The sequence below is a fragment of the Barbatula barbatula genome, assembly GCF_947034865.1.
Source record: "Barbatula barbatula genome assembly, chromosome: 9".
Taxonomy (NCBI): Eukaryota; Metazoa; Chordata; class Actinopteri; order Cypriniformes; family Nemacheilidae; genus Barbatula; species Barbatula barbatula.
The window spans coordinates 21,193,504-21,221,224 of NC_136772.1; the positions used below are offsets into that span (position 1 = coordinate 21,193,504).

A 27,721-nucleotide genomic window follows, 5' to 3' on the forward strand; every position below is an offset into this window, starting at 1 on the left:
TGTGTGATAGCAGAAGAACACAAAATGTACAAATACACACACTACGTACAAAAAAGTGACAAGAGCATATGAATCAAATAACAGATGAATGAAGAATGCAGATTGTGAAGTAAGATTTGGTCTTACACAGCCAAGGTTTAGTTGTTGGTCGTCAGAACAGTTTTATGAGACAGATGGTTTTGATGATATTAAAGGGGTATTTCATCTTAAAATGAAAATTTGTCATCATTTACTCAGCCTCAAGTTCAAATCTATATACATATTATTGTTCCACTGAACCAAAAAGAAGATATTTTGAATGTTTGAAACCAAACAGTATGGGGCTCTGTTGACTAAGTTAATGATGACAGAATTTTCATTTTAAGGTGAACTACCCCTTTAATATCATCAAAACCATTTGGGGCACTGTTGACTTCCATATTAGGTACTATGGTAGTCAATAGTGCCTCAGAACGGTCTGGTTTCCAACATTATTCTAAATATCTTCTTTTGTGTTTTACACAACATAGAAATAATTCAGATTTGAAACAACATGAGGCTCAGTAAATGATGACAGAATTTTTCATTTTTAGGTGAACCATCCCTGTAAGCACATACTGTACCGCTGAAAAATATAATTTGTGTGCTTTAAAAATAATAAGGACTGAAAATCACACAGTGTTTTGATGCTCTGACAGTGTTTTTTAATGTCAGTAGTCCTCTGTCCTATTTACATTCGTTGTCTGAAATGCAGTAGCATGCAAACATTGACCTCTGCCCTTTAAAACTATTCGGCTCATACATGGGCTACGTTTGCACTCGGGTTAACCTCAGTTCTCTCGACTTCATTTATGGACAGCCAGTCCAAATATCACCCATGCACACTGACACTTTCAGAATGGGTGGGGTGGTTTACCTCAAGTAGGCAGAGCCATTTAGCCAAGTTACAAGAAGAAAGTCATGTTGTGTTTATTTCCCACAGACAGTAACAGAGTCACAGATGTACTTATTTAAGTCAGTTAAGTTTAAAATCAACTTTATTTATATAGTGAATATATAGTCAAACCAAAAAAGTGAACACACTCAGAATACAGAGAGGCACAGGTTCATACACCCACATGCATAAAACACAAGTCCACATGCACTGACACACGCAAGCACACACACACGCACACACCCACACAATGTGGTTATCTCACAGAAGCACACATTTAAGATCAAATAGAGAAACACAGGTCAAATATTACACAGACCATACATTCCTATACGTTTATATATAGGTCAAGCAGAATATTACATTTTAAAGTTATATTAATAAATACAAAGCTGATGTCAGCAGCCCCCCCCGGTCAGGCAAACAGTGCAAAACAGTATGCAAACGGCCTTGTGGCAAACTTACAGTAGGCATATCACACTGTCACACTGAAGAATCATCTGTTCTGACATGACCCCACAAACACCACACACACAAACAAACTCAATTTATTGTATTCTGCTTGTATTGAATGGAAGGTCACCCTGCCCAGGTAACCCAATCCACCCCCCACCCTCGTCCTGCGTCACATTGCTGTGTGTCTGGCTCAGTGATGTCCCACACACACCTCTGGTTGCCTGGTGTCGCAGGCTCATTTTCGCATTTAAATGGAAATTGATGCATGGCTACAGACAACAGCTCTGGGTCAAAAGCCAATCAAAAGTAAATGTTCTCACCTACTGAGAGAGAGTGAGTGAGAGAGAGATATAGAGACAGAAGTGGATCACAAAGACAGAGAAGGACAGACATGGCAGTGAGAAAGGAAAGATGAAACACACAGTTACGTGGTGATGCTCAGACTCGCTGTACAAACCCATCTGTTATCGCAGCTGTGTCAAATCAGTATATATACACTGTGACATTTCCACCCATTGCAATTTATGTTAAAGGGACAGTTCACCCAAAATTCTGTCATCATTTAGTCACCCTCAAGTTGTACCAAACATGTATAAATTACTTGAACACCAAGGAAGATATTATGAAGAATGTCAGCAATTTTCAGTATTGGGACATCATTGACAACCATAGTAAGAAACATTTTAATGGTAGTCAAAGGTGCACCAGAGAGAGTTTGCTCCCCTAAAAAAAATTCTGAAAATTGCTAATGTTCTTCCAATCTTCTTTCCTTTTCTTTGTTCAACAGAATAAAGAAATGTATACAGGTTTGGAACAACCTGAGGGTATTCACTTTTTATGAGCACTCTCATTAATTAAAGTGTTAAAAATGTCAAATGTCCAAAGCATCCCAGTAAGTACTAATCCTGGTTTATAAAGGTACTTAAAAATTATCCCCTATAAAAGTTTATTCCCTCTTTACTCTGTATTTTGCAATGTTAGTATAACAAGGAGAGAAAGGGTCTCTCTGGATTCATTTCTCTGGCAGAAAACCCAAGTTGAAGGAAGGGGTAGTGAACATCACTCAACATGAGCTAAAATATTGAGTGCATTTTGGATCAGAGAAATCAGTTTTTGTTTATATATCTTGTGCAAGACAGGCATGGTTGGTCTTAAAGCTATATGGTTTACGCTCGTGAGCATAACGTTGCACTTGTTTTTCACAAGATTGATGTGCTTCATGATTTCCTGTTTGAGGTTTGTCAGTTCTTTAAATTTTTGCAGTTTCCAGGGTTTCTGTTTCAATTTGCTTTATGTTGTGTTTGCAGGTGTTGTTAGCCACTTAATAAGGTACTGTGTCTAAATCCGGAATATGTCAGAAAGTCCAGTGCGGCAGTGTTAAGTTAACTGAGGTCAGATGGCATTTCCATAGTGTTTCCTGTGTTCCCTCCACTGGTTCTCTGCTCGCTGTGACGCAGGCGCTACCGTGATTTCCATTTCCTACTTCCTGTGCGGCTCCTCCTACTTCCTTTCACTGAGACTCACAGGAGTGGTCTAAACTTCCTGATTTTATGGTCTGCTGCTCTTTCTCGAATACAGTCCATTTTCTGGGAAGTGACATTACCCAGAATGCCATTAAACTGTAAAGACTGAAGTGGTATTTTTACAATTTTTCCGGCTTCACATTATATTCTAAAACATGTATAATGGGGCCTACCATTTGAAGGTGAATTCCCCTATGACTGCTCTGAAGGGGGGATCGTTTGGGAAACTGATGTAAAATCTATAAAAAAAAATTTTTTTGGCGGCTAATGGCTAATGCTGCAGTCAGACTTGACTTTGATAAGTTCGGACTGTGGTATGAAAATGGGCGGGAGCGTTTCCTCCATTTTCTACATTTGAGAGGTCACGCTGTGACGCTTTGATCATCTATTGGTCTCACGTGACGTGAATTTGCAGGTCAGAGTTCACCAAACTTGAACTTTGCTACACAGCGAAATGTGAAATATCTTTGGACGGGCTTGTGTTTACAGTCTGACGCAGTCGTATGAATGGAAGTCCATATGTGTGTATTTCTACCGTCACATGGCAAAGAAAGTACAACAGGTGTCCCTCGCCCGGCATCCCGTCCAACGCCCCACGAACAAACACGGACGTATGTCCCCTAATCCCTTCTGATCTTTTTCGCAGATGCACTCGACTCCACACACATGTTCCCCTATGCTCAATGTTTACTGTTCCTATGCTGGTACAGAAACATAACACTTTGCATTAGAAGCACACCGATCATAACAAACCCTGTAGAACGAACCAAGTGTAATCAGTCAAGAGTCAAGATGGCCACAAAAACTTCCTGGCAAAGAACGGTACATGCTGTCAAATGTTCATGGAGTGAAGCACAAGGATGCGTCAGTGCATCAGTGGTAAAGAGAGGGCATCCTGAAATCGGTTGTGTAAGCCTATTAGATTAAGTAAGATAAACCCGGTGCTGGTTTTTTTTGGCAAGAGCAGTTTCAGAGAAACAACCCACCTGCTCCAACGCCCAGGGAAATCTCCAGCAGTAGAGACGGATTAGTTTACCTGAAGACAAATTAAAAAGACATGACATGTCAGAGAGAGGGACGAAGCAGATAAAAGGGGAAACATAAGAAGATAAAGTGCAAAGGGCAAAGATGTCACGCAAGACGTTCTTCGAACAAAAAACGTACTACCTCAGCCATAATCAGCCTTGCGTTCGTTCCTTTGCTCTCAGTTGAATTCAGCATGCTTCATTCAGACGGACACGTTTTGTGTGGATACTGCACATATGTTAGTTTGTATGTTTTCTAGAAATCAAACCCCTTGAGTCATTTTCATGAACATCTGCACATCATAATATTTGTATCTGTATTCGTATCAATGTGTCTTTGTATAGAAAAACAGTGAAGAAAGAAATGCTTGTGCTTTCTTGGTAGCATTTGCTATCACAAACAGGACACCCGTGGCCTTATCAGCAGCAGCTGTCTCCTCTTTTAACCTCGCTTGAAGGCTGGTGTGTGTGTCTTATGCATTCCAGGTGGGAGGGAGATTTTAGTATGGAGGTATTTTTCTCTTGAATATTATAGAAATGGCATACACACACCTGACAGATGCTTTTAATACAGTATGTTATTATACACTGTCTATCCTCCAAAATTCTCCTCAGTGGGTTGCTGTACTCGTACGTCTTTGTGTTGACTCATTGAGCCTCTGAGAGACATCCTGCTGTTATTTCTAAACATTGAATCAAACCCCAGTGCCTTTGATTTAAAATTCATTTATTTTAAAGAAACCTGTGAATGTCATTCCCCACTTTTCTTACATTTACACCTCCTTCTTTCTGTCCCTCAATAATTCCCTCTACATTGTGTCTGGGTGCTTTCTCTGTTTATGGGTTTGGGGGGACTTCATGTGGGGCCTTTAATTTAAAGGTATTTTTTTAAGAGTGTGTAAGAGAACAGTATAATATAAGACACCAATATTGAATAAATAAGAAGAAGAAATAACTGACGCCGTTATCGTCAAGTAATAGAGTTTGTTAGCCTGACTGAAGACTTAATGTAGCCAAGCAATGTCTATTTCACCCAAAAATAAGATTTTTGACATGATTTACTCCCCTGTCGAGTGGTTTCAATTCTGGTAAACACAGAGATAGATATTTGGAAGAATGCTTGTAACCAAACAGTTGGCCATCATTGACTACCCAAGTAGAAAATGGCAATGCTAGTCAAAAGTGCCACAGAACTGTTTGCTTTCCTACATTCTTCAAAATATATCCTTAAGTGTTCAAAGAAATGTATAAAGCAATTTTTCCTTCTATGGTAGTCAATGATGGCCAAGAACTTTGTGCTGCTTTCGTGGTTACAAGCATTCAAATAAATATTTTTCTCTTTGTTCACCAGAACAAAGACATTTATACAATTTTATGATGAATAAATGAAGACAACATTTTTGGGTGAATTGTTCCTTTAAAGTCCCCTACGTGAAAATCCTGGTCTAGCTAATTATGTACACATAAAAGTTGACAAAATAAACTTCAGATTTCTCTTTTAAGAAAACAGACCAAAAATATTGATAATACTCATGCAGTAGGATTTCAGGATTTTGCCTCGTTACTCGCCTCATCCCCAACTGTACTAAGTAACAGCAGGTAGAAAATGATTGCTAATATGGCCTATTGGTTAGAAATAGAAATGTGTTTGTTAGTTCTTTTCATGAGACTGTTTATGTTGAAGAATCAAACACGGCAGTGTAGGCAATGTAATCAAATTTTTTCAAAAACTCCAAACAGCTTTGAAACAGAATTTAGTCAGAGGCAGGGCTGGGGAGTAACGGAATACATGTAACTTAGTTACGTATTTAAAATACAATATTTGAGTAACTGCATTTCATTACAGTTACTTTTATATGGGTGTAGTCAAATTACAGTTACATCCGAAAAGTATTTTAGATTACCAAAGTGATTACTTAGAACTTTAATGTCACTTATTTCATTTAAACATTGATGTAAACTGTATCAGGCTATTAATCTAAACAGCAAACTGATGGCTGGAAGGTGTGCATTAAATCCCTTTAACGCACGGGTAGCTCCAGTCAGTTTGATTATTTTTAAAATTACCTTACAAAATAACTCATTTTCACCTGTTTGATCTAAAAACATCAATTAAAGATTTAACTTGGCAAATGATCACGGTATAAACAAGATAATCCACAGCTAGCCGTGCGTTAAAGGATTTGAATGCACTTTGCGGAGGCAACAACCTCCCGTTTCGTGTCGGGTGGTTCTTGGCCTCCACGTCTTGCATTAAACCCTTTAACGCACGGCTAGCTGTGGATTATCTCCTGTCACCTGAATGCAGGGCCGTTTGAAGGAATTTGGGGGCCCCAAGCAAAATGGACATGGAGGCCCCCCCATCCCCCCGCCCCGCCCGCACACACGCAAAGCCTACAGGAACCCCAGCATAGCCATAAAGTTTAAGTTCAACCACACTTTATATAAATAAAAAAGGTTTACAGTGCATAAACTGCTGTTGCATAAACAGTGCATAAATAAAATAAAATTACAGTGCAAATACTGCTGTTGCATATAATGTGCATAACATTTTAACATTTTCAACAATTGACCATTTGCAAAAAACACCACTGTACCATAAAATCAAATATACATTAAAAAAGTGCACAATAACTAAATCCAACATACTTAAAAACACACACACACTAACATTTTTCAGTTCTCACAAACGTGCAAATTATCTAAAACTGCTGTTTGCGAGCCTTGTTTTCTGCAAAGGCAATGACAATGTCCTCCATGTCCAAAGACTGGCGAACATCGCGCTCAATTGACGTAAGTGCCAGTCCTGTGAGCCTTTCTTGGCCTTTCTCTATTTACACAGTTTGGTGGGAATTCAATAGTGATTTGCACTGTTGTTTTTCTAACAATATGACAGCACACACTTATCAGTTTAAACTCTGGGCTGTGCAGGATATCAGCTGTAATTCTAGAGCTTGTGGTGGTACCTTGTGCTATAGAGGAAACATCAGCACTGAGAAGTGATGCATCTGATGTTGAGGATGAAGTTGATGGTGTAGCATGGAAAATAATTGAAAAAAAAAATCTGAAATTACCTGTGAAGTACGTTTTACCATTTCACTGTTAGCATATTGAAAGAGGTCACTATTAACAGCTCAGCTCAGTGAGAGAAATTCACTCTACCTTCATCAGTGGAGGTCTCCTTAGGAAGAGCCTGAGGGCTGAGAAATTTAAGCAAAGCACCTTGAGGGAGAAAGAAAAGATGGTAACACTTAATAATAACAATCATTAATAGATGGTAAATTGATAGTTAATTAATCTTTAGTTTACTGTCATTTAACTGTTAGCAAACAGTTAACAAACAATGAAATTATAATTATATGTTTACTAATTATTAGTAGTGCTGTAAATTAACAGTTTATTGTAACACACATTATATCTATCATATAATATATTAGGTATCGGGTAATGATTAAACATTTTTTGTAAACCTTTAAGAAACCATTTTAAAATATCTATAAACATTACATAGATAGACGACCAGATATTCCTAACACTTTGTTAAGGGTTACTAATGCTTAAAAACATCCCAAGCTAATGTTTGATGCACGGAATTTATTGTGTGGTTTTCCTAACACCCGCATTTGGTAAATAGATCATCACGGTGGAATAGTTAGTATAGCATGCTAACGTTATGCCACTTTCATCAAAACCTATTACAAAGCTATAGCAATGTCATGTCATTAAATACGATAAACAGTGATTCTGGAACAGATCTGCATCTTCCTTATCCCGTTAAAAAACATATTACAGTAGTATGTAACCATATTCCGTCCGAAGTTGCACTAACTGTTCGTTACAAGCAGCATTTGCCGTCAGGCAGGTTACAGGTAACGTTAGCTAACATATTTTTGCAAGCCTACCTGCTGCAAAATGACACCAAGACAAGAAGAGCTATTTTATCCAGTGTAATTTATCACTTACCACTATCTTGTTTATTCTTATCCTCCTCTTCCTTTCTCTTCTTTCTTTTTTGGGATCCTGAAGCATAATTCCGCTTCATGACTGCCGACGGAGGTTTTGTTTTTGCCGGCAGCAGAGATCACGAAAGGGGCCCCTTGAGGGGGATCCCAATAAAAGTGTCATTGCACTTTACTGCATTGACTGTCAAAGGGGCGCTCAGTTTGTCGTTGCATTTTATTCTTAACCAGTTGTTGTCTTTGGGCCCCAGGCCAGCTCGGGGCCCCCGGCCAGCTCGGGGCCCCAAGCAATTGCTTGGTTTGCTTGCCTTGTCGCGACGGGCCTGCCTGAATGATCAACGACTGTTTTCATGTTTTGTGATAGGTTTGTGAGTGTCTAGTTTAAGTCATTTTTAAGGTAATTTAAGTTAACATTTTAATTGTTAAGTTGTTGAATAATTGTTTAACACACAATTCTGTCTTCTTTTCTTAGAATTGTGAGATATACTCACAATTTTGGACTGTAATGTCCAATGAGGGATAGCTGTAAAACTGCTGTTGTTTAAAATAATATGCAGAGGAAAGCCAAGTCCTGTTCGGTGATCCCTTTGTTTAATGTACCTTGTTTTCCAAAGTATTCTAAAGTATTCAGATTAAATTACAAAATTTGTGTTATCTAACAAAATATGTATTTTGTAATCTGTCATGAAATACATTTTAAAAGAAACCTTCCAGCCCTGGACAGAGTTGGCCTAGATATTTGATATAATTGAGCTTTTATCCTGATTTTGGGACCAATTTCTGTTGCATAATAAACTAAATGTTTGACCTCGCTCTCTTCCCTGTTATATGGTGCTAAATCCCTTTTTGCTTTTAGCCTAATTTTCAGCTTTTTCTCTGTATCACCCCGGTCTGTCTTCTTCTTTTTTCTCCTTAGGGACAAATGACTGTCTACCAGCAATGACGCACATGGGGCTTTTGTGCAGAGAGGCATTTGAACAAACATACACTGGAGGAGGGGTATGTGAGAGAGAGAGAGAGAGAGATGTTATGAATGTGAACTGTACTTGACCATAATGCAAGTGAAGGCATTCCAGGTAAAGAGCTGTGTTTTTCGGGAGTTACTGTAATGCAGGATTTGGGGCTCTTGGAAAAGGACTTCCTCTCATTTCACCGGGGCAGGTGTGAAAAAGCTCCTGTTGACTAACGTTTCACTAATGCAACTGTATGCTATGAGAATGTTATTCGGTGCCTGTTGAAAAAGGTTTGAGAACATCCTAATGACAGTTTTTTGTCCCTCCTGCATTCTCATCTGATCACAAGTACTGACATACCTCTGAATCACATGTGTATCACACTATAGAGCTTGTGAAACGCTACTTAGAAATGATGCAAAAGTTGAGCCCTGTGATAATATCACATGTGTAGCAACCTTTAAACCATATTAGAGTGTGGTAGTATCACCATTTGCCTCATTTTGCCTGATTTCCCTACAAAATCAAATTTCTGAGCTAGCGATATGACCAAGATGTGTATTTAATACCCAAAGAAAGCTAGATAGTTAGCATTCCTCCCCTACCTCTTATTTGACAGATTAAACAGCCTAAAAACTATTCTCTGTCTGACTTGTAAAAATAATGGAAAGTATATTCCAAAACAAAACTCTCTGTGTGTCTACAATTGCCTATTTCCCTACTGTTTATAGTATAATATGACAAAATCAGTATGCAAGATGAGTGTCCTAATCTTAAGGAATAATAAAATAATAATAATGAAGTGTAAGTGATACAGGTATCAAGAAATGTATTCCTCGTGGTTAAATTGTCCTTTATTAGCTAAACCTGAGTACAATTTTTCAAGCCTGTTGTTATTACATCTTAGCGAGAATACAGGTCATGTGACAATGATAACACTATAGAAGTATTATGTTGAGAATTCATACCGCACAAAAAATACTATACAGAACATACTATTTTACTTCATCTAATTCAGTATGTACTGTACTATTAAAGTATGAGATTTTTTAAAACCTGTGTATAATAAATAAATGATATTTTCATGCATCAGAGAACATTATCCTCATACTGTACAAGAGGTCATTTGTCATTTACCTCAAATGTGAAACCTGCTAATCAGCCAATCCTAGACACCTAAAATGGTGGTCCTCTTTATTGCAGACTCAGCCAGCAATAAAGCTTCACCATATTGTCACAAGATTCGCTTTGTTACTTATTGACCAAACATTGCCTTTCCGAATAAGGTATTTTATCATCATCCATCAATAACTACTGAAGATTATCCTAATGTACAGAAGCATCAAAACTAATGAATACAATGGGAGTTTTATGAAACGACAACATGGAAGGATCAACTGTACCTTCGGCACAATATAAAATGTACTGTACTGTACACGTCAAGGTATCGACTAGTTGAGAGAGGGTAATCCATAAACATTGGGAACTGCCTCTCCTCATTAAGCATTGATTAACTCAGTGGAGATGATTGAGTAACAGGAAATGATCTGTTTGCCTGACATAGATGCCAGCATTGTTTGCTTTATAAACTTTAAACCGTGACCCATTACCCAAGCTGGCATTCTGCAATATAACATTCCCTCTTCCAAACACGTTCTTTCTTTTTCGTTTGTGTCTTTGTTGTGTTTTCATTAACTGTGTTTGTTCTGATCTCTGTTCAGACTCTCCAGTCAGCACAGTTGTGTTTTAAAAGGCCATCTTTGATAATGTTCTTTGACGTACAAACTCACGAGGTGGGCATGTAGCCGCCAAAACCAACAGACGGTTGGAAAAAGTTAACTATCAGTCAAAGAAGAAAAGCTTCTCTATTTCTCTCACCTCATGTCCTTCTTCATTATTCCAATCCCCAAAGCAGAGGTATTAAAGCAGAACTATAACAATAGACTAAACTCACAGGTCTAAAGACTTTAGGATTTGTCCTTGGACAATTGTATACTCTAAAATGCACAGTTATTTTTAACCCAGCATTGGGTCAAAAAAGACAAATCCAGCCATTTGGTTAAATCAACCCAGCATATGTTAAATTACAGCCCCACGATTGGGACTGTCTCTTTTTGACCCAATGCTGGGTTGAACCAAAGATAGTAGATGGCCCACTGAAATTACAATAAATGGGGAGGAATGCAACACTATATATGCCAGCTCGAAATTTTAAGTTTAGCAAGTAATGGCACAGTTCATGTCAATCTGAAATATATTTAATTCAGAATTTGGCCAGTGATTTTGGAAATATCTACCTGTTGTTTTGCTATGACGTAAACAGCTGCCAGGAGGCGTTCTTGCTATGATGTAAATAGCTGCTGGGAGGCGTCGCAAATTAGGCCACCGAGCGGCACGACTTCCATAAACGGACTTTGGTTGACCAAAACCCAGCAATTTTTAATGGTACATTATTCTGGCCAATTATTATTCTGTCCCAGCAAGTCACTCTGAACGAAATAAAGTGACCGACCCTCTGAAGTCACACTGTGCTAGCCAGTAAAGCCATGGTCACACTTGACTTTTCATTCCATTGACTTCACATGCATGCAAATGCATCAGACCGGAAACGCAAGCCCCACTTGTTTTGTGAACTCTGACCTGCGAATTCGCATCACGTGAGACCAATAGAAGATCAAAACGTCACAGCGTGAGCTCTCGGTACAGAAATGTAAAAAATGTAGGATCGCTCCCACCTATTTCTTACCACTGTCCGAAAAATGAATTTCGCATGCTTAAAGTCATGTCTGATCGCGACATAAAACTGGAGGCATGTGGACGTGCCATAAGGGTGAGATTAACAGAACATCAACACTGGTTTGTTTACACACTTTGAGCCTAGATAGTGAATATAGTAGGTATAGACTTTTGGTTTTATTGTCAGGTTTGTATAAGTAAGAGTATACATGAGAGACTATGCAATGCAACGTATCACAAAACAATTACCATGAAAATTATAATAACAAGACAATAATATCTAGTAAACCTAAAAAATAGGAGGGGGAGTCAATTTGACTGTTTAAGGTTGGTAGTGGTTGCTGTTGTGGTATTTCCTGAAAAACACCACAAGTAATGCTCTCCCCATCATAATACAAATGTGCAAAATAAGAAAATATTTTTTTAATGCCACGTCGAGAGTGATAACAAAGGCTGCTGATATTTTGCCACTCCCAGTGTAGCCAGTTTTGGTATGAAAAGACTTTAAACATATAATAGCTCTGTCAGCCGAATATCTCTGTGTAATTAATCACATTGTAGTGACATATGACGTACGAGAACAAGGAATTTGCAAACAATGGGGTGGTAAGGCAAAAATTAGCTTTGAAAAGCAGATTTGAGGGCATTAGGTTGACAAACAATACAGTTCGAAAGTATGCCATGCATGTTTATTATGTAGTTATAAACACAGATGAGAGACCTTTTCATTCTTTTTTGATAAGGAATAGTGAAGGCAAGGGTGTAGCCTCATGGCAACGTGACTAAGACAGCATGACTTTGAATAAATAGTGATTTTTTATGATGCCCGCATGATGTTTTCAGCATAGTCGGTCTCTGGTTAAATGTCATGTAAACTGCTTTTTTACTCTACCCCTCTCTCTCTCTTAAGCATTCACACATCCTCTTAGGCCATAATCTTGACAATGGCGTCACAGAAAACCTGCCAGGAGAGTATTATGAATAACTACACTCGCCGATAGCCTTTCTGGGGTGCTCAGTTGTGTGTGTGTGTGTGTGTGTGTGTGTGTGTGTGTGTGTGTGTGTGTGTGTGTGTGTGTGTGTGACCAAGAAGGATTTGAAAATTTCCAAGAATGATCAAGAATTGTATTAAATAGGATTTCCTGGAATTTTATTTCAGCATTTTATTTATTAGCATTGCCAGAACATTTTATGCATTATCTGCATTATATACATATCGACTTTATTATTATACAGTATGTGAAATTAATGATGACGTTCTAGTCAATAATATTTTCCTTTCTGTAAAAAGAAACCCTTCCCATTCTTTGGATAAAAGTTCACATTGTATTTTATATTTATTTCCTTAAGACGCAATCAGAGAGTGACTTTTTATGATGTTAATAAGTCATGAAGACGATAAGAGCATTGTGCAAATATATTTATGCAACATTCAAGGCAACGACTCTCAGAATTAAACTCTAAGAGGTCTAATTTTGTGAAAATCGAAAATATTATTGCACTGACCTAACGTCTGGATTATTCGCGCACTCAAATCAGGAGTCAGAGCGCAGGTGCCCTCATGAAGTGGTTGCATAACAAACAGGGTCATACCAAAGTCAAATTATATTCAAAGCAGAGTGATATGCAAACAGGTTGGGTTAGCCATCTGCAATGTAAACTATACTGTATTACACGCAGCAGCAGAGCCCGACTCCTGGTGCATTATGGTCAGGTAAAGGTATCTGACATTTTAGTCAGCTGGTTTCTTTGCATTGTGTTTGCATTCCTGCATTTGAGCAATGATTAACCGGCAGCGTGGGAAGATATGCTTTTCTACCTTTCGTCCTCCGTATGTGTAGGAGTTACCATATTGCTTTCTCACCCCACCCCTCTACCAAATTTTCTTCCACTTTTTTCTTGTGATTTGATAACTCTTCTGGCGTTTTAGTCTGTTTTCTTTGTTTAGCAGGTATGTTTTCTCTTTTTCCACAGTGACTCAGAAAACTTTTTCACGCCACTAGTTATGAAGCGGAAAAGACTTGTTTGTGTGGCTGATTGTATGTGCGTTTACATATGTCTTACCACCGACACCAAGAAACTCTGATAACTTTCATAGCTTTGCTCGTAGGCGGCATATCCTGTGTATTTAAAAGGTCGGTCGTGTGTAAGGGAGACCCCTCAGTAATGTCATGGTGTGAAGATAATATACTGTGGTCTCATTTCAGAGACATGAAGACAAAACAGAGTCCCCATATTTCCTTATGTGAAATTTAAAGTATAGGTGCTTTCCGCAATCAACCAGTCAGTAGCCTAAATAAAGTCTTCACAGATTGTGACTAAGCCAGAAATGAGATCTTCGGTTTTCGAAGTATCTTATTCTCTACCAAAAATCATGTGATTTTTGGTGGTCTTATTGATTTTTTTAAAAGCCAATTGGAATCATGTTCGGTTTCTGGGTTAAATGAACCAATACCTTTTTTGGAATCTAATTTCTTCATCTACTGTATTTAAAGACATTATGGTTTATGTTCCTGCTTCTACAAACTGTGTGATGCGTTGCTGCCATCACCTTCTGATAGCTTCCTGCATCGGCATCGATGTTGACGCATTAATTACAAGCAGATCTTTATCTGCATGAGAGATTTAAGACGCTGTATTCCTCTGCGGGGTTGCCTTAGGCATATATCTACGTGAGTGCACGGATGAGATTATGTGTCCAGTCTGCGTGCATGCACATTTTTGTGTGCACATTTTCGATCTGCTTGCTCTCTGTGGATGTTGCACATATCTCTGCTGTGCATACACAATGAATGGTACACCCCAACCCATTGAGCAGGAGCCCAGATTTCTCTCAAATTTGTGATCTGAATCTTGCAAAGAGCCTGCCAGAACATAACAGTCTGCACATGTAAATGCACTTGTATGTTCGTATTCTACTTTTTGAAAGCAGAATAATTGCAAATGTGTACAAACAATGTTTAGATAAACAACAATGTTATAATGATCTCCTGTTAATTGAGTTACATGGTTCCCTAAATGAGAATCAAGCAAACATAAAAATGAGAAAAACATATACATTTAATATACATTAGTATTTCAAATTAATAATAAGGCCTATTTGGGCAAATATGCTTTTATTATGTTTTGTTTTATTTATGATTTATACGTTGTTAATAAAGAAAATTCCCCCCACATAGATTAAGAATGGATTATGATGCAAGTCCTTTATCCTGTACTTGTTTTATGAAAAGAAATACATAATTTTATTGTGTGTGTGTGTGTGTGTGTGTGTTTGGGAGGGAGGTTTCTCCACAGTCACTGTCATACATACACTAAAAATTACCATGGACAAAAGCATCTAAATGACTTCTTGCTATTTTGTAAATATATATTAAACATGATGAACACGATCTGTTTCAATATTTAATACAAATTGGTCAACCGTATAGGCTACTTATTCAAAGCAATATGTGCACTTCAGTGACAAGATAATGGTTCTCGTTCTCATTTGCGTACATACATCGTTTTTATTCCCTGTCTCTAGTATTTCACAAACACAATGCGTGTGTCTTCCAGCAGGTGGCGCTCACCCTGAGCCTTCTCTCTCTCTCTCCACATAACACTAACAGCTTGAAAGCGGCGACACATCTCTGGCACTGGCGTCATCAACTTCATCTCTAAGCAACCCCTCCATCAGCACTGGCGTCACCAGACGTCGAACCCGCACAGTTGCTCGGCAACTGTGCCTTGTGCGCTCGCCCAGCCTCGCGCTCCGCTCCGAGCTTTGACGCGAGTGTGACGTAAATAAGGCGGGTATCAATTTGTTATGGCAGGAGCTGGAGGGGGCGGAGCTTCCCCATCACCCGACTGTGAGCACGCAGCGTTTGTCCGGATGCCCAGCGCAGAGCTGTTCAGCAGAGCTGGGGCGCAGGTGGACGGGAGCGCACCCTGTCAATAAGTAGCGCTTCTTATACGGCTCCCTCCGTAAAAGTGTTTTTCGAGTATATAGGAAATAATACCAACTGAATATTTTGGACGAAATAATATCATTTTTGGGACATGTGGAATGACTTGTGAATTTCAAACTCGTTTCTACTGTGGAGGACGGTAGAATTATTGTGTTGCAGGTAAGAAAACTTCGGATATTTTGTAATTTTCAGATTACATACTAAATAACATTTAGAAATGCGAGAATGAAAACTATTATTTTGATAAATGTATTTCTGTATGTTTTAATCGTATGGATTTCCTCTGAGTATTTCAAGGATATTAACAGATATTTATATTTTGCTGTGTGTTTAGTATAAAGTTAAGCTAAACTTTTTATTCATTTATGTATATTTCAAAATGAAATATTTACTTTGATTGTATTATTAAGAAATGTTTTACGTGCGTTGTTGTAATGGGTAAGCATTTGCATGTGTAAGAATGATGATTTTAATAATACCAGTGTATGCTATTGCTGGAAATACATCACTCAAATTTGTACGCATTTGATGTTTTATTGCAGACAGGTCATACTAAAAGTAAGTCTTTGACACGTCGTTGTACCTAGACACACACCGATCCAGCATCATGGTTATTATCTCAAACAGCAACACGGGCTCTCAGTCCAGTCCAGCTGGGGCCAGGCCTCTACAGGTCGGCTTTTATGAAATCATCAGAACACTCGGCAAAGGAAACTTTGCTGTGGTGAAACTGGCCAGACACAAAGTGACAAAAACACAGGTAGGCATTATGTATCATTCACATTTTCAATAAAACATTTGACCTTTATATATTATTTTTATGATTAGATTAAAATTGTAATAATAATAATAATTCACAAATACGTTTTTATATATAATATATTTATTTTAATGCAGGTTGCAATTAAAATAATTGATAAGACGAGACTGAACTCTGAGAACTTGGAGAATATCTACAGGGAGGTTCAGATCATGAAACTGCTCAATCACCCTCACATCATTAAGCTCTATCAGGTACGTCAAATGTTTCGTACGTCCGTTTAACTGATCTGATGAAATCCCTGGTTATTGTCAGTTAAAAAGAGGTAGTGTGTACTTTCAGCATGGTCAGTTGAGAAAGTGTGGTTGATGTGTGAGAGTAACTGTTGGCCAGGCGTGATGTGCTTTTCTCTGAGAGTACATCTGGATAGCATGTGATGTATAAATAGACCAACTTACTTGCGTCCAGCTTTTGCATAGCAACTCTGTCCACCACAGTACATTGTAAAAATATTTTTTACAATGTTTGAACCTAAAAGTGCTTAATGTGGTGAAATCTACATTAACAGAATGTATGCAATTAGAATCTCTCATTCAAGTGACCGATTCAAGAAAAATAATTTGCAATTTGGGGGAAAGTTGTCGACTTATTCTTTTTAAAATATCCATGTTTTGGACAAATCTATATCATCCTGTATTGCCAAAACATGTATTTGTCTGAGGTGCACAGAGGGAAAGAGTGTGAGAAGGATGCAGGGTCTAAATCGCCGACTTAATTTGCACGAGTGGAAGTTAAGTGCAATGTGTCTACAGTGTCACGTGAAGCTAGCTGTCCTGAGCAAACATCTCTAAGAAACTACAATCTGATCTGATCCCTCGACTTGTTTTGACACCATAGCTTGGCACACGCACATGCAAATAGCGGCCGGCAAATACGTCAGCACATTCCTTCTCTCAACCATTTCAGTTTGTTTGGCTAAAATGTGGATTACCATTTTGTGAATTATACCAGAGGACTGAGGTTGTGTAAATATTCCTGGAAAACCAAAACTTTTGGAAACAAGCTGCTTTGGGTCTGACCTCACTTATTTCTCAGTGGGAAGTTGTGGGAATTGAGTTTGATGAACTCAATGGTTGTAGCCTACAGGTCCAGTATTGTCTTAAGTATTGTTTAAAAAATTGAACGCAAGGATTTTCAGCTGATTTTGATTCCAATTGGCTTCAGATGGAATCTTGCCTCTGACTTTGGAACATGCTAGTTCGGAGTTTACCCGTGTAAAAAAGTTCCCCTTAAATCAGATTGGAAAAGTCAACTATAATTTCGTTCTCTTCATTCATAACTGATGCAAAGTCCCTCCCCCTGTTTATCTAAAGGAAGTTGAGAAGAAAGCAGATAAAAAAAGTGAAGCTAGCGACCCATGACCCCTCATGATTAACCTTTTTGTGTACTTTTGCTCTTTGTGCAAATATTCTTTTATTTCGTTCTTTTTAAAACTATCAGTTGAACTCTTCGGTCCTCATTTTCCATGCTAGGGGAAATGTCTCTGTGGGCCGTACGGACCGGGGTTTCTAAGGAAGCTGTGTGTGTGTTAGCACCTCTGGGTCGACACTAAACGCTGGACGTTAAGCTTATCTGGAGATAAAGGCAGTTTTCCTGCGGTTGCCAAGTTACTCTGCCTGCCTTCGTGTATTATTACACGTTACATATCTGACCTGAAGTATTGAGTGTCTTGAGTCTGTGTATAGATGATTACACAGGCTTTCTCAGAGATAGTAAAAGAGCCAAGCACAGAACCAGTTGTGCAACACTTTCTGCTGGCAACGTGTAAGCGTTTAGTATTTCTCCCTCAGGCCTCTCCTGGGAAGTTCTATGACATTCCCGAAAAGGGTGAGGACGTCACACAGTATTTTTTTACACTGTAGGTTTTATGCAGGACTAATTGTTCAACTATAATTCCATTTGTGTCACTGCTTGTCTTTGTACTTCCTATGATCCTTTTGAATGCGTCTTATGGTTCAAATGAAACAGGTTATTATAGATCAAGTTTCGGCTGTCATTATGTGCCAGTTTATTGGCAGTAATGGGTCAAACGTCACCCAATGGCTCATCCTACTGCTAAAAATAAAGGCCATTCATGAAATGCTTGTCTGCTCTCTTATGCAATGGTGCACATCATGGGAAGCCGACCTGTCATGTATGAACGACAACCGTCAAAAAGGAGTTGAAAGAAAGAGGAAATTTGGCTAGAAACAGAAGCAGAGCTCAGATAATTTAGGAACTAAATGTTGTTTTATTTTAATGTTTATGCAAAACACAATGTATATACAGTATTTCATGCCTTCACCATTTTCAATGGTTCATTGAAGTGCTTATTTACGTAAAATATATGTTTCTCAAAGTACTTTTTATTGTATAAGTTTATCAAACTCAAATAAGAGTTGTTAGGAGATTAAAAAAGAGATGTTTTTATCTTTACAGGTTATGGAGACCAAAGACATGCTGTACATTGTGACGGAGTTTGCAAAAAATGGAGAGATGTTTGGTAAGTAGATTTGTATAAATTAAATTAAATAATCTTTTAAATGACTGGCATACGCATACGACTGATGAGGAGAGAATTATTTACATCTGCATTGCCTTCATAGCATTGACTCAGTGAGTCAGCACAGAGATGAGCAGGTGTGGGATTTCAAGCTTTATATAACTCTGTAAAAGGGATAAGCTATCGTACCTCTGCTTTCCCTTAGTACCTGCGGGTTTAAACACTATGACATATCTGTATCTCCAAAAGTCTCACATTTGGCCTTTGTGAAAACAATGTCTGCCTTCTCTGACAAACTTGCAAGCCTGCTAAACTTTATATCTTTATATGGTGTTTTCCTAGCTTTCCTGTAGCTCAGTTGTAAGAACATTGCGTTAACATTGAAAGGTTGTGGGTTTGATCCCAAGGGATTGCAGATACCTATATAAAATGTATAGGATAATGCAATGTAAATCGCTTTGGATAAAAGCGTCTGCTAAATGTAAATGTGTTTCTATTGAGATGCCTGCTCCGTTCCTAAACTGCATTTGTTTTACAGATTATCTGACGTCTAACGGACGGATGAGTGAAAATGAGGCTCGTAAGAAGTTCTGGCAGATTCTGACAGCAGTGGACTACTGCCATCGGCACCACATTGTCCACAGAGACCTCAAAACTGAAAACCTGCTGCTAGATGCCAACATGAACATCAAACTGGCAGGTGAGCAGAGAAACTGTTCATTTCTGGACCAGGCTCGTAAATACTTCTCAGTTACGTGTCTACTGAGAAAAAAAGTAATTGCTTTGTTTACGGTGAGGATCACTAATAAAATAATGACTCTCAATTATGTAACCGGAGTAGCCTGCTCTGTGTCAGGGAAATTAAACAGAGGCTTTTTCTGTAGCTAGACAATTCATCCATTGTAGCAGTTTATGTAACACTATGTGAAGAATTCACCATTCGCATATCTTAAGGCAGTTCTTATAATTAATCAAAGCCATATCTTCAACAAAGAACTCATTTCTTTTTTACAACCCTCCAGATTTTGGATTTGGGAACTTTTATAATGCTGGTGAGCCTCTCTCCACATGGTGTGGAAGCCCACCGTACGCTGCCCCGGAGGTTTTCGAGGGCAAAGAATACGAGGGACCACAGTTGGACATTTGGGTATGTTCTGGTTTTACTCTTTGAGTCTCACCATAATACTGTTGCTGGCCATTTCTTATAGGGATAGTTAAAGATTAAAAATTCATATTTAAACTATTTATTCACCTTAATGTCATTCAAAACATGTATAGGATTTATTTGTCTGTGGAACACTACCGTGGATTCTATTCTGAGAAATGTCTTAGTGGTTTTGTGTTAATACAATGGAAGTCAATAGGGACCAAAGTTGTTTGGTTACCAATATTCTTCAGAATATCTTTTTTTGTGTTCTGCAGATTAAAGAAAGTCATTAAGGTTTAAAATGACATATACTAGAATTTCGGGCTGGAAATACTATTGACTTCATAGTTTATTGCATTAATACTCCAAATTTGTGTTTTTCAGAGTCTTGGTGTGGTCTTGTACGTGCTGGTGTGTGGGTCTCTGCCCTTCGATGGGGACAGTCTTCCTGCCCTGCGACAAAGAGTTACAGAGGGCCGCTTCAGAATACCATTCTTCATGTCACAAGGTAAATCTCAGGGATTCCTCCTCTCGTGTACAATGTCATTCTAAGCCATGCAAAGGAAATCTTTTTTCACCGAGAGCCTCATGTCACCTTTTCCAGACTGTGAAAACCTGATACGGAAGATGCTGGTGGTCGACCCAGCCAAGCGAATCAGCATTGCCCAGATCAAGCAGCACCGCTGGATGTTAGCGGACCCCAGCGCACCCCACCAGATCCTATCCCAGTCTCTTACTGATTATAACTCCAACCTCGGAGACTACAGTGAACCTGTCTTGGGGATCATGCAGACACTAGGCATTGACAGACAGAGGACTGTGGAGGTGAGAAAAGGGGCTTGTAAATTAAAGACAACACAATTTTTAACATGCAATGCTATTTGGCTGGTGTCTCCATCTAGTTTTCTAAGTAGCTTCACAAACAAGACTTTTTGTTCACCAGTACTGTTTTTTTCTCATAGTTGTGCTGTTTCACCAGCTAAATTGGCACCATTATCCACCTAGTAAAATAATTGAAATTTATACCAGTCCTTTCATCAGGGACACAGGCTTGTTTTTCTAGCAAGGGTTAATAAACGTTGGTAATAAATTGTCAATTTGTCACAGCTGAATAAAACAGCCATCCTATTTGTCTTCCTGTGGCTTTAAATATGCTCCACTGCTGGCACCAAAAGGATAAACCTAGTAGCTTCTGTTTTTTAAGCCACAAAGCTTGTGTTGCCTTTAGCTTTCACTAAGATCCCTTAAGAAGTGAATACGTCACTCAGACTACATTTAAACACACTTGTTTATCCGACGCTCAGGATACACAGCTTTTCTAAAACAAATCTTTAAATTTTTTTCTGCAGTCTCTCCAGAACAGTAGTTACAACCACTTCTCAGCAATTTATTACCTGCTGCTAGAAAGAGTGAAGGAGCACCGTGGCCAGCAGCTCAGCCGCCAGTGCGGGGCCTGGAATCCAAGATCCAGGACGACATCCGATTCCTCCACCCCAGAGGTGAATGTCAAAGCAAGAACTGCTCTGTGTATGTCTCCTGTGTGAGATTCAATCCCTCTTTGCTAACTCAGCTCTTCCTCCGTTCATCTAACTTTCAAGGTGATTATGGGGTCATCTGACAGCTTCAGGACGTCCGCTTTTCATGCTGCCTCAAAGGTGAACACTCCTGTCCATTCGGAGATCGAATGCGAACAAGGAAAACTGTTTCAGGTCAGTATTAAAGTCGCTGTGATATTCTGAGTTGCAATTGAGAGTTTGTTGCCTTTTCCAGCATTAAGGAGACACAACAGAAGGCTGCAGAAGATAAAAATCCCATTGATTTCTAACTAGAGAAATTGTTTTAAAAACCTATTCGATGACAAACCTAGTGTAAAAGATTAAGCCAGACTTGACTGTAACCTATTTTTTAAGAAAATTATACCTACTTGGTGAATTACTGTTGAACTAGATTACCTATAATTCTAAAGATACATTTTCAAATCACAGAAGTCACTATTAGGGAAAATCAATGGAAAATTTTATATAAGGTTCCTGCGGTCTCTGTTGCATTCAATCCCCATTTGTAAGCCTGTATGCTCATATAGACCCCTCTCTTTAGTAAATAGACTCCCTGTGCTGTTTCATATTGCAGATATGCAGTGCACCCCCAATCCCCCTCCTTCATTAGAAACAGGCAGTGGCTAACGTGAATGCCTCCCTCCCTTCCTCAGCACGTGGTTTGCCAAGAGGAAGCCAGTCTAAACGGGCTCCTGTGGAACCGATCCATCTCACCCAACAGTCTGCTGGAGACCACCATCAATGAAGAAGTGCGGCATCATGACCTTGAGGAGGAAGAGGGGATGCTGCAGGTCCAGCCTCCCCATCTGCCCAGCACCACCTCCCGCAGGCACACACTGGCTGAAGTCTCTGCACGATTCTATCAATGCAATCCACCTTGTAAGTAAGAAACAAGGGGGCTTCAGAGACCTCTACTTAATGCCAAGATGCTTTTTTAACCAGCCTTTCTCTCACAGGTATAGTGGTTAGCCCCTCAGACGGTGCTTCTTCTGACAGTTGTCTGAAGTCTTCTTCCAATCCCAACCCAACTCTCTCCAATGCTATTGGTGACCTTTCCATGCTCTTTGTTTCTGGGACTGGCCCCAGAGCTTTAGCTCCTGCTGGGACACCTCTAGCTTTGTCCTCCAACCTGCTCCTACAGAACCAAGGAAGTATGCTTGCAGCCAGCTTCCAAGAGGGCCGTAGGGCTTCAGACACCTCCCTTACGCAGGGTTAGTTTCTAATCAAACTTTCATTGTTATTTTTGAAAGTCTTGACCATATGAAGTTTCTAACAGGACTTTGGTGACTTATGTTTCTAGGACTGAAAGCATTCAGACAGCAGTTGAGGAAGAACACACGTACGAAAGGCCTTCTGGGGTTGAACAAGATCAAAGGTCTGGCACGACAGGTGTGTCCTCCGACCTCATGCTCCAGGGGCAGCCGGGGTTCACTGGGACCAAGCATGTGTCCTCCCTCAAGCCTCCAGAGCTCTAGTGGTCCTCGTGAGCGTCGTAGCATGTTGGAAGAGGTTCTACACCAGCAGAGGTAAGAAAAACCTTGAAATTCCTAGGTTTGCTAAATGCTGCCTACATTTTCTGCTCATGCCTGAACGTTCCCTTCATTTTGTTCTACAGAATGCTACAGATTCAACATCAACCTCAGCCACAAGTCCAGTCCCAACCCCAGCAGTCTGTGCTGTTCTCCCTCCCTTCGTCACCTCCATCCAACAATCTCTTTGCCCCTGCTGCCCTCTTTTCCAACCCTCCCACTCAGCCTATCCTCCCAACATGCCAGCAGACCTCTATCACCCTCCAGCACAACCTGTGGCAGCAGCAGTGTCTTGACTCCTCTTCCCTCTCTACCGTGGCTTCCGCTGCCCATCTTCTGGAAGCTCGTCTGCACATCAGCCAGCGTCCACATCTCCAACCACACCCTCAGACCCAGCAGCACCTGCTGATCCAGCCCAGCATCCAGCCCCAGAGGCCTTTCTCCTTTCTGCCTCACCAGGGCGGTTGGAGCCTTAACACCAGCACTGATCAGGATGCAGATGTCCAGGAACTGGCTTGTGCAGGTCAAAAACAGCAGCTCAGCAGCTGTGTCATGGTCAAGTAGAGAAAGAAACAAGCGAAAAGACTTATTGAAAGATTGATAAATCTTAGAGTGATGCCTCCACTATTCTTTGTCCAGAATGAGTTGACGGACAATGGTGTTGAGCAGAGAACATACTTTAGGAACACCAGAAACCAGTCAGCATCCTATTTTGGTGATGCACTCAGTTTTCGATGCAAAGAAAACACTTGTTCTTCTCTGGAACATCCCGCAATTCCATGTTTGTGTCTGTATGTGATGGAATGACCAGAGGAAATGAGAAGAAGCAATAACCAAACTCTTTATTGAGCCCATAAACCCTTTTCATATGCTCCTGTCTGCATAGCAATAAAGGACAGGCCACAACACAGGGAATGATAGTGTTTTTCTAAGGTCTAAACTATTTGCGCGTGGATCAGCTTGATTATTAAACTAGCCTCCGTGATTATGTCAAAGACTTTTGTTCGTTTTATCATATAAAATAGAATTGTTATGTCTTCCGTACAGATTTTTCCAAAAGATTCCTTTCAGGGTAAGCTTTTTATTTTGTTTGTTTGTTTCTCACATCTTCATAGAAGACCAAAGCTGATTACTTTTTTTGCCTCTTTGATTCCTTACCTTGATGTTTCGAAACAGATTATCCTAAACTTCCAAAATCCCCCTAAAAATAATACTGTCATTTCATCTGTGATGTGAAAACAAGAGTTGCACAAATTAGCCAAGCTATGCGGCCAATGCTTTGTGTACAACGAGGTCGTCTGAGGCGCCTTACTAGGTGGGGAAATGAGGGCAGGGTAAGCTAGATAAGCACAAGAGGTACTGCATAGTTGTCCACGTGAAAAGTTGTGTGAATGTGTCTTTGAGCTGTTTGTGACATTGATTTTTAATGCTGCTTTATGGTTTGTCAGGTCCAGACAAAGACACTAGACTATTTACTCATACAGATGTGCACCAAACAATGACTTATGCTTAAGGAAAATAGGAGACATTGTTAGAAAAATCTTCCGTCAGATCTCTACCTCCTGCATGACTGATCATTCACCTCAGAAGGCTGTGTTTGAACAGACACTATATGAGTATGAGACCCCTGACCCTCATTACTGATGTTAATTTTTTTGTTTGTTTGTTTTTCTTTTAAATCAGTGAACAAAGATTATGAGAATAGTGCAATATTTCACATTGAAATGTAGATCCAGGACAAGAAGCTGTAGGAAAGTAAAAGGTACTTAATGCTTGATCGTGTTATTGTATTATTTCTTATTTAGAATATGATCACTTTTACTATTTGTAATGATTGTATTTACAGGATTATTTTAAATATGTTCTGCGTTAGCATAAGAAGATATGAGCTCTGTAATCTTTACGGCTCATACTCTTTGTGATACAGGTTGCCTTTGCCTTTTCATTTAAAGGTTCCAGGTTGGCTTTGCACAAATAGGTAAAGCCAAAGAGAGAAAGCACAGGAGATATTACTGCGTTTTATACAGATGTCACGTTGGTGAAAAGCTCTCCGTTTATTGAAGTGTAGCGCATTCAGAATCTCCCAAAAGCAGTTCTACTACGATACGGTAGCTGCCGCTTCTAGCTAACACATTTTTGATAAGCAATTGTTTTGACTCAGAAGGACCATGCTTTTTTTATTTGAAATGCACACATATACACACACAGTTGAAAACATCTTGTAGCAATAGCGTTCCATTTTATGTTTGCGGTTCGTTTGAAAATCTGCGTTTGAAACATTGCATATAGGTGCTAGAGTTAGATTTTAGAAGTGTTCTGGGTTTGTGCGTAATTTATATTGAACAATCGTGTTTTACCGTTGTTGAAACTCAAAGGTTTGCTTGAAGCACTGTTTCCACAATCCTGTTGCATGTCTGTCTAGCGTGAATTTAACATGTATGTGCAATGGTTTCTAGTAGTTTAGAAAATAACTGTGTTGTTTGCAAACTGGGTCATAAAACAAGTGTTTGAAACCGGTGCAGAAAAAGATGATTTAAGATAATGGAAGAAACAGTATTAAGCATTTCCGTTTTCACATACTCACCACCAACACTTGTGCCTTTTTCTGAACAAATATATTGGTGGTGTACGTTTGATTTTAAAACACCGGAAAGCTACAGATGTGCACATCATATGCTTTTGTTAGTTTAAGAACCCCATTTTATATTTTCATTTTAATTTGCTGTCTGACAATAATGCACTTTATAGTGACAACTGCTAAAAATTGTATTTCCACTGCTGGTTTAGATACGTATGAGGTTAATTTAATGTTACATTTTTACTTTTGAAACACCGTGTTTTGCTGAAAAACTGTTTTGTCTTTGTTATAGTTCCCTGGTTTGCTTGCTTTTTACTGTATGTGTGCTCACAAAGTGAGAGGAATTACACATGGATGTGTGAAAATACCTGAGAGATAATGTTGTATTTATGTGGCTATTTATTTGAATAAAAATTCACCACTTGGATTAATGTTGTTTTTTTTCCCTTTCCTTCTTAAAAGTCTTTATTCAAATGTTTCAAAAAGAAACCAAGCTAATGCCTTAAATAGATTCCTAAAGGTGTTCAAAGCTGAATAACTCTGGTTAAAGTTAACACAAATCAGTTACAGAGTGAGCATATAAAATCTGCCCCCATACCGTATATAGATTTACCATGCTAAAATTACATTAGTGATTTATAAGTTAAGCTGTCAAGTATATTTCACTAATGCAGCACAGCTGTGAATAATATATATTATCTAAAGTGACAGTTCTGTGGAGAGGATCAGAGGTACAGTAAAGATAAAACACAAGTAAACACATTCCACTGGTTGTACACCCGTCACTCTCGCTGTAAGCAAACGGGTGGCTGGATGCCTAGGGAGCTCAGATTGATCCATGCTGGGAATTCTGTCTTCACAAGTTCAGCTCAGAAGCCAGTGGTCCATGCCAATCATTTTGCCTTCCCATCCTGTTTAAACCATAAGCAAAGTGCCCGCTCAAAGACATTCTTATTCATGAATCTGCCTATAAATTCACTATGAAATGATTGCATGTTAATCTCATGGTGTGGGCCCGCAGCAATAACAAACAAGAACATACAAATTTCACAAAAACATGTTGGTTCCCTAAACTCTTCATTAAATGTAATTCAATTCAGCAGCACCTTAGTCACCTTCAGTCTTGACATTAAATCTGATGTGAAATTAATTGACTGCCAAAATAACAACACTAATAAAACACATACAAATTGAAATAAGCAATATTAAGGTACATTTCATTAATGTTTGGTAGTTGGCTGCTTTCTCCTGACTCCATATTTTTTGGAATGATCATGATACAAATGATACGTCTGTTGTGTAGTAAAGTATTTTAATTATTTAAATGCATGTACAATGTTTAAGTATGCAACATCAATGTATAATGTACACAACATACAGTAGTGACCAAAAGTGATGTCCAACTTTAGACAACTGACATCTTTGATCTTTATGCAAATATTTTATTAAAGATGCATTAAAAACGTAAACATGTACTCCTACACTATTTATATTGATATATTGTTGAACTTCTTTCCATTCTTTCCTATCTCCTTTAGACTATTCGGACAGTCGGAAAAGCCTTTCACTGCATGTCGAACTATGTATGATTTTATGTGACAATAAACTTTGAACTTAAACTTGGAGTAATAACTAAAGCTCAGCTTTGAAAAATAAATACACGTTTAACTAAGAGGCTCAATAAATATTTATTAGGCAAACTGTAATATTAATTAAATGGCACTTTCCTTTGAGCGTTTTGTTTTTATTTGCATTTTTTGTATATTTAAAATAAACATTCCCTGATACCTTGGTATGCCTTTTCGCTGCATCTTTTTTTAACTTCAAAGATGAGTGTTTTGTCCATTTTACTTTTAGGAGCAATAAAAGCAAATCTCATTCATTCACTCCTGTGTTTATGTGAATGTCTGTTTATTACTGAACACGTGACATAGAGAGGTCCGATACCTTATGATGAGTATCACATTAGCTTACAGTCTTTATGATGAGGTAAAGTCATTACATGGGCTACAGAGTGCAATGTTAGCGTGCATGGTAGATCATCTGAAGTACCTTGGTACCACATATATCTCCCTTTCCCGTCTGGGACATGGT

General features: G+C 38.9%; 1 protein-coding gene across 1 annotated transcript; it reads left to right on the forward strand.

Annotated features, from left to right (window-relative positions):
- Positions 1-15,448: 15,448 nt before the first annotated feature.
- On the forward strand, positions 15,449-26,054 carry sik1 (salt-inducible kinase 1). The gene is made up of 14 exons (XM_079464441.1): positions 15,449-15,674; positions 16,058-16,275; positions 16,413-16,529; positions 18,754-18,817; positions 19,356-19,517; positions 19,840-19,964; positions 20,349-20,472; positions 20,569-20,789; positions 21,314-21,463; positions 21,563-21,673; positions 22,174-22,399; positions 22,477-22,731; positions 22,821-23,046; positions 23,136-26,054. The coding sequence occupies exons 2-14, from the start codon at positions 16,123-16,125 to the stop codon at positions 23,611-23,613; spliced, it is 2,412 nt and encodes an 803-aa protein (XP_079320567.1). The 5' UTR covers positions 15,449-15,674; positions 16,058-16,122; the 3' UTR covers positions 23,614-26,054.
- The last annotated feature ends 1,667 nt before the right edge of the window (positions 26,055-27,721 follow it).